Consider the following 7689-nt stretch of genomic DNA (forward strand, 5'->3'; position numbering starts at 1 on the left):
AAAAAAAACAAAGTTTTTAAAGACTTTTAAAATTAAAGGTTTAAAAAGAAAAAAATATTTATAAAATTAAGGAACTAAAAAATAAAGAAAAATTTTCGAAAACGAGAAATAACGTAACATGAAATTAAATGAAATGAAAAAAATAAGGTAAACAAAAAAGATCAGAAATGAAAAATCATATATCTATTAATTTTGTGTCAATTAACACTGCCTTTTAAGATTTTCGTTATTATCAGTGCCCATAATCATTTTAACCGAACACCCTGGAAAAAAACTCGTCTACATGTGTTTATACTTCGCTGCGTTAAAATTACGCATAAATTTACTATGAAATTTCATAATAGCCGAATGAAGCTGGCGAAAAGCCATGAAGCGAAAATGGCAAAAATGTGTGTTGAATTGTCCAAACGCCAAAATTGAATGAAAGATATGGAAGATGCCAAAGCAAGTGAATGACCGAAATCTCATTTTGAATCGAATTCAACTAAAACTTAGTTATAAAACGGCACATGTAAATACCTACATCAAAACTAGCCACAGCCGAAGCCGAAGGCAACACACTTCAATGGCCAATGTCAAATATACACAAATTCACAGCTTACACAAATTGATTTTATTTACACATTGAAACTTAAAAATTATTGTCAGTGCACTGTTATATTACTAAACGTATATATGTACATATGTGAATGTAAATATTTAGACTTAGAATTCTTTATGAAAGCGGCTTGTCTTGTACATTACACTAGCTATAAATTATAAATTATTTTCCACTTAAATTATTTCTCATTATATTAGTTCACTTGGCCATAGTTTCTATACTTACAATTAAGTTAAAATTAAATTAATTAAATTCTATTTTCACCTTAGACTAATTGTTGTTCCACACATTCTTATTATTCCTAGTTGCCCACATTTGGAAATCTTGACACTTAAATACATTCTACACTTCATACTTCTTTTCGCCTTTGTCTCTGCTTAAAACCATTATCTTCCTTGATCATATCCGCCGCCTTCTCGGCAATCATGAAAACCGGTCCATTCGGATGTCCCGACATGATTTCTGGCATGATGCTTGCATCCGCTACACGCAGATTTCTTATGCCATATACACGTAATCTCGGATCCACCACAGCCGCAGGATCTGTTGACGGCCCCATTTTCGCCGTGCCCGAGTAGTGATAGATTGTGAAGGTAAAATGCCGCACATGGCACTCCCAGTATTCGCGAGTTCCATACTCACGACCCTTGCACGTAGGTATTCTGCGATCCCACAGCTTAGCATTGATTTTCTTGAAGCCTGGGTAATTGGCCAGGCTGATTGCTTTTAGTACACCACGTACGGAAATATCCACGTCATAGGGATGTGCGTAGTAGTTGGAGTAGATGAGTGGATATTTCTGCGGATCAGTGCTCTTTAGCATGATGCGTCCACGGCTCTTGGGTCGCAGTATCATGGGGAAGATCATAAAAGCGTTAAGTGCTTTATCTTCAATTTCCGCGAACATGGAGTCGTAGATGAGTTTTTTGAGGCCAAAACCACGTGAGATAGCTGGGTTTGAGGACATTGAGCCGCCCACCAAGAACAATTCTATATCTGGCCAGCCATCCTTTAAATGCGGATGATCCAAGTCCCAGAATGCGATAGCTTCACAGCCACCTGGCGAGCCGTAGGGACCTTCTTGTCGGTTGAATTGATTCACCAGCGTTGGATCAGCAAAGTCCTCGAAATGCAGCGATGTCGCGTTGGTTGTGAAGGTGACGGCAGGCGCTGTGTGATCCTGCAGATTGAAACCAACCGCCAAATCCACAATCGTTTTAATGCCCATTTCGCGCAGATGTTGGGCTGGACCAACACCGGAAAGCATGAGTAGTTGTGGCGTGTTAATGGCACCAGCGCTGACAATCACCTCACGACGCGCCAGAATTTTGTGTTCGTGCCCGTCGGTGCGCACAATTATGCCATAAGCGGCACGCGTTGTCGGATCGATGAGTACTTTTGTGACCAAAGCGAATTTCTTCACGTGCAAGTTGCGACGTTTGCCCTTAAGCGGATACAGATAGGCGCGATTTGAGCTCCAACGCGTTGCATTACGTGTGGTGGTGTGCAAGAAGCTTACGCCGTTTTGTATGTGTCCATTGTAGTCGCGCCGCTCCAATCCGTCCTGCTGAGCTGCTTCCAAGAAGGCTTCGGCTATCTTCGAATGCCAGTTGACATACGAAATCTTCACAGGTCCATCACGCCCCACCAAATCCTCATCAGCATCAGGCACACTCGAGCCTTCATACTTCTTAAAATAGGGCAACACATCACGCCAGCTCCACCCTATATTGCCCAACTCTGCCCAACGGTCGTAGTCACGTCGATTACCACGAGTATACATCATATAATTGAGCACCGATGAACCGCCCATGACCTTACCTCGCGGCCAATTGCAGCGGTTGTTGTTCATGGCCAAACAAGCGTGATCCGAGGGCTGTGTGCGATATTTCCAATTCATTTCGCCCAGCTGCAGAAAATGTGCGACAATCGGCACATCCATTATGAGACTCTCTGGGCCGCCGGCTTCGAGTAGAAGCACTTTCCATTTGGGATTTTCCGAGAGACGCGCTGCGATCGTGCATCCTGCCGTACCTGCGCCCACGACAATGAAGTCATATTCACTTTCCATTCGCAGACTGTTGTCATAGTTTTCCAGATCGGCGTCAATTTGGCCGCGGCGCAGAAAGTCGAATGTCTCGAGGATAACGTTGCGCTCCTGCGCCCAAGTGAGTGCACTAAAAATGCATAGCGGCATAAACAAGAGGAGCCGTGGCTGCAGTAGGAAAAGCATTTTTTGTGTTAACTCAATTTTTCTTGACTTTAAGAATTTCGCGTGTTAAAACGCGACTGATCTCACTATTTGCGTTTTCAAAGCGACCCTCGATAAATCAGCTGCGCTTTTACTGAGTTTTTCTACAGAAACACGCACAGTCTTTGCAACACAACACAAGTTTCAAAGTTACACAGTTCTTGGCTGATTGTTTATTTTTCTCAATTTCCATGCACTTCAATGTCTTTTTAACACTTTGCACTCGTTTTTCTTGATTGGCAAAATCTTTTTGTTTATTTTTTATTTAATTTCTTAACAGTATTCAGCTTCTTAACGCTGCTACCGCGTTCTAGTCACTCTGTATCTGTACTTGTTGCTTATTTGTTAGAACCGCGTGCCCGTTGTCTGCGCCGTGTGCGGTGGACCGTATTCTCGGAACCGCGCGTCTTAACGCTGAGGAAACGTAACTTCGAATGTTCGCCGTTCGGCGGGCGTATGTGTTTTTAATATTTGTAGTAAATAAAGTGGCGGCGACTATTCGACTATTCTTCGTCAGCTTCTTCTTCGATTGCTTTATAACTACCAACAAAAAAAGGCAAAAAGCCAACCCAATAATTCAATGCGGCGAACAGGTTGTCCAACACTTTAAGTCAGCGCGCCGACTGCTAAGACGGCATCGCTGGCAATGACGAAGACAGCAAGTGAAGTTGCGCAGCTGCGAACTTGCGCTGTTGAACTTGCCAGCTGTTCCGTTTGTCGCCGCGCTCTTTGGCGTTGCGTTCCAAGGTACACCACGCTTATGTGTGCGTTTCTTAATAGTTTTATTGTGCTTGTGGTGTGTATTGTCGCTGGTCTATCGAAAGTGAAACACTGTTTGGCTGTGTCTTCTAAGCTCGTGTTGCTTTTGTGCATCGCGTGGCAAGCACTATTCTATTTTGATTTCGCTTTCAGCTTACTGCTTCGCCACAACATGCCAGTGGACACGTTTGCGCCTCAATGCATCCGCAGTGGTGTTTAGTTGCGCACTGATCGGTAAATTTAATTGGTTGTTGAACTTGTGGGGTGCATAGTTTTGCAAGCAGACGGTTGGACGACCCCGAACGCGCCAATAATTTATGAGGAGACAATGTCATAAAGACTTGAAGTTGATGTGCAAAATATGATTCATAACAAAGAAATCAATTGAGTATTATTGGAATTCGATTTCACATTCGCTCAGGAAAACCAGAGGTCGAAAAAACCCGTCGATTTGTATTGTACTTATGATAGGTGTTCTTGATTGAACCCTTCGTAAAATCCCTGAGAAGTTACCATGTACCAATTCCGCTGAAACTACCACTTCGCTTTTCGATTCACCTACACTCTTTAAGCTTTAAATATCACAAGAATTTTCCCACTTCATAACGACCCCTTCAACAGACGGAACCTCACTCCAACTTTTCTCACTAAACGTAGTTATGATCCTGCTTGATCATGTCCGCCGCCTTTTCGGCAATCATAAATACCGGCCCATTTGGATGTCCAGCAATTATCTCCGGCATAATGCTCGCATCCACTACACGCAAGTTCTTCACTCCGTACACCCTCAGCCGCGCATCCACCACAGCAGCTGGATCACTGCGCGGTCCCATCTTGGTTGTGCCTGAGTAGTGGTAGATGGTAAATGTGAAATGGCGTACGTAGCACTCCCAGTAAGCGCGGGACTTGTATGGCAGATTAGCGCAGCCGGGCATAACGCGCTCCAACACTTTTGCGTTGATCGCCTTAAAAGCAGGTCGCTCCACCAAGTCCATGGACTTGAGCACACCCCGCACAGCGATATCCAAATCATCGGGATGTGCGAAGTAGTTTGCATGCATAAGCGGGTACTTGAAGGGATCACTGCTCTTGAGCATTACACGTCCGCGGCTCTTAGGCCGTAGCATCATAGGAAACAGGATAAAACCGTCTGTTTTGACATTTGCAAACATGGTATTGTAGGTGTCCGGCTGTAGGCCGAAAGCGCGCAGCGTTGCTGGATTCTCATCGAAGGAGCCGCCTAATTGAAACATTTCCAAATCTGGCCAACCATCCTCCAGTTCAGGGTGACTCAGATCCCAAAAGGCGATCGATTCCACAGCGCCGGGCAGACCGAAAAGTCCTTTTCCTTCAATATACTGCATTATGTTTCGTGTTTCGAAGTAGTCGGCGGTTTTAATTGAGCTGACGTTGGTGGTAAATGAAACGGCTGGTGCAATGTGGTCCTGCAGATTGAAACCGACGGCCAAGTCCGCGATTGGCTTGATTCCCATATCATGCAAGTGCTGTGCGGGCCCAATGCCGGATATCATGAGCAGCTGCGGCGAATTGATAGCACCCGCCGACAGAATTACTTCACGGCGTGCGCGCACCTGAAACGATTGACCGCCAGTGCTCAGCACTACGCCGTATGTGGTCTTTGTCGTCGGATTAATTAAAACTTTTGTCACCAGCGCATTCTTTTTCACATACAGATTGGGGCGCCTGCCTTTGATGGGATAGAGATAGGCGCGATTGGAGCTCCAACGCATGCCTTTGTATGTGGTGGACTGCAGGTATGACACGCCCGTTTGTATGCGACCATTGTAGTCGCGGTACATCAATCCATCCTGCTGTGCGGCCTTTATGAAAGCATCGGAGATGCCGGAACGCCAATCAGCATGGGAAATTTTGACCGGCCCATGACGGCCTACATAGTCGCTTTCGGCGTTGGGGATTGTAGATCCTTCGAACTTCTTGAAGTAAGGCAAAACGTCGCTGTAACTCCAGCCCTCGTTGCCCATCTCGGCCCAGCGATCGTAGTCGCGTCGATTGCCGCGGGTGTACATCATATAGTTGAGTACCGACGACCCGCCCATGACTTTGCCTCGGGGCCAATTGCAGCGATGATTATTCATGGCGAGGCAATATTTACTCGACGGCTGCGTCCGGTAATTCCAATTGATTTCGGTGAGTTGCAGGAAATGGGCAAGTATTGGTATATCCATGGCCATATTTTCCGGACCACCTGCTTCGATTAGCAGCACTTTCCAAGCAGAATTTTCCGAGAGCCTCGCCGCTAGCGCACAACCCGCAGTGCCCGCGCCGACCACTATGAAATCATACTCTTTTAGTAACCTCACACCATCATCCACATGCTCGATATTCAAATCATTTTGACCACGTCGCAAAAACTCGAATAAATCCGTTATAATATTACCCCTTTGTGCATGCGATACACCGCAGCCGCTAGCGAACAGGAACGTGATTAGCAAAAATACGGAGCAAAAACGACGCGACATATTTTATAATTTGTTAATCTTTTTATCTAAGGCTACAATTTGCAAGTTATTTTAAATTCATTAAGCGCAATTAATATGAGCTGCACTGACTTTGCTCAGTTCGAGTTATTTGCTATTCAAGTATTTACGAGCACACGCGCGTCTTCAACCGATCTACAAGCCGTGTGCGATTCCGCCACCGATTCGCGAAGTTCTGTGCCACCCAACCGGCCAGAGAATTCATATAAAGATTCTAATGTTACAAAGTCGATTAGAATGTCTGAGAGAAAACAATAGATCGACTATAATGTGTGACAGTTGCAGCTAGATAAATATGTAAATACGAACTGTCACGTTCGTCTTAGCGACGATTAAAAGCGCTCTGCCGAGACACGGTTCATTGAACGACGTAAAACATGCTCTGTAATGATTTTTTAATTGTGAAACATGAAAGCTTTTAATTTCTAAATTTTGTAACTGATCAGCTGTTTCGAAGGGGGCACAGTGGTACAAGAGTGACAAAAACGGCCTATCTAATCTTTCAGAAGGAAAATTAGGTCGATACGCAACTTACGAAATCTTCTAATGCTAGTAAGAAAAAAATAGTTAACTATCCTCGCTAGGAAGTCGAGTGCTTCTGCGGTGTTTTTGTATGTAAGCTGTGCTATTCTCGCTTGAACGATTTCATAGGTGATAGGACACACCCGATTGGTGGTTCGGGAACTTCATCTCTCCGTTCAATTCAATGCTGCCACCAATACAGAGACCTTTTAACTGCATATAACCGTCTTAGACATCAGCCCTAATTCGTCATTCTCTTACAATATTTACAGAAACTTGACCCAACTTGTTTCAAGTGCCTTCGTAGCTTTTCGAGCTCTACTCATTAACGCATTTCGGGTTTTCGCCCTAGAGGTTCGGCATTTTCTCACCGCAGCATTTATTTCTGGAATCTAACTCTTCAGCGGGGGTATGCAAAGATCTAGAAATTTCATCTTTCTACTCGCCGATTTTGTTCCTTTCTTGTAGTGAGCAGAAATGGCAGTCGTTCGCCGGTTTTGTTGAGACCTTCTTGTCGCGACACCGGGCTTAACTTGTGTGGTAAAATGTGTGTTCTTTGATGCAAAGAGGCGCATGCGAATCTTCGCTGTAACAGTAATAGTGATTCAAGTCAATGTTCGATCCTCAGGTTGTACTCACACCTTGACATATGCATGCAGATTACTATGTTCTAGGTCCCGAAGCATTAGCAGATCGCTCGCCATTGAGACCGAGTTTTTCGACTGCTTTGTCCATCTTGGCATTGAAGTCATAACGTAAGCTCTCAAAGAAGCAGTGTTTGGTCGATATGTCGGTCCCATTCTTCGAAACGTGGGCTCAAGTTGGCGAGATGTTGAAGAATTTCACGCTAATTCGGATCGTGCTTAGACCCTCGTTCACCACAAGGCACTACACTATCCACGACTGGATCATTCACCAAGTTAAATCCAGAATCGTTGTTCATTTCTTTGTATAGCAACATCATATCCAATTTCAAAGTAATAGAAATACAGAGCTTCGGAGGAGTAGGAGAGAAATGCAAATTGTCACTTGACATC

The 7689-nt window shown here is 44.4% G+C and overlaps 2 protein-coding genes across 2 annotated transcripts; both read right to left on the bottom strand.

Annotated features, from left to right (window-relative positions):
* Positions 1–553: 553 nt before the first annotated feature.
* On the bottom strand, positions 554–3311 carry LOC118754886 (glucose dehydrogenase [FAD, quinone]-like). Its single transcript, XM_036489759.1, has one exon. The coding sequence runs from the start codon at positions 2832–2834 to the stop codon at positions 951–953; it is 1884 nt and encodes a 627-aa protein (XP_036345652.1). The 5' UTR covers positions 2835–3311; the 3' UTR covers positions 554–950.
* Positions 3312–4196: 885 nt separating this feature from the next.
* Positions 4197–6112, bottom strand: LOC118754887 (glucose dehydrogenase [FAD, quinone]-like). The gene has a single exon (XM_036489760.1). The coding sequence runs from the start codon at positions 6110–6112 to the stop codon at positions 4259–4261; it is 1854 nt and encodes a 617-aa protein (XP_036345653.1). The 3' UTR covers positions 4197–4258.
* Positions 6113–7689: the final 1577 nt, after the last annotated feature.

Source organism: Rhagoletis pomonella, unplaced genomic scaffold, assembly GCF_013731165.1.
Source record: "Rhagoletis pomonella isolate Grant_MI unplaced genomic scaffold, Rhpom_1.0 Rhpom_scaffold_04850, whole genome shotgun sequence".
In the NCBI taxonomy this organism is placed as follows: Eukaryota; Metazoa; Arthropoda; class Insecta; order Diptera; family Tephritidae; genus Rhagoletis; species Rhagoletis pomonella.

Bases quoted from the DNA above. Each gene is read 5' to 3' on its own strand.
- LOC118754887 (XM_036489760.1), bottom strand. From the start codon at position 6,112: ATGTCGCGTCGTTTTTGCTCCGTATTTTTGCTAATCACGTTCCTGTTC.
- LOC118754886 (XM_036489759.1), bottom strand. From the start codon at position 2,834: ATGCTTTTCCTACTGCAGCCACGGCTCCTCTTGTTTATGCCGCTATGC.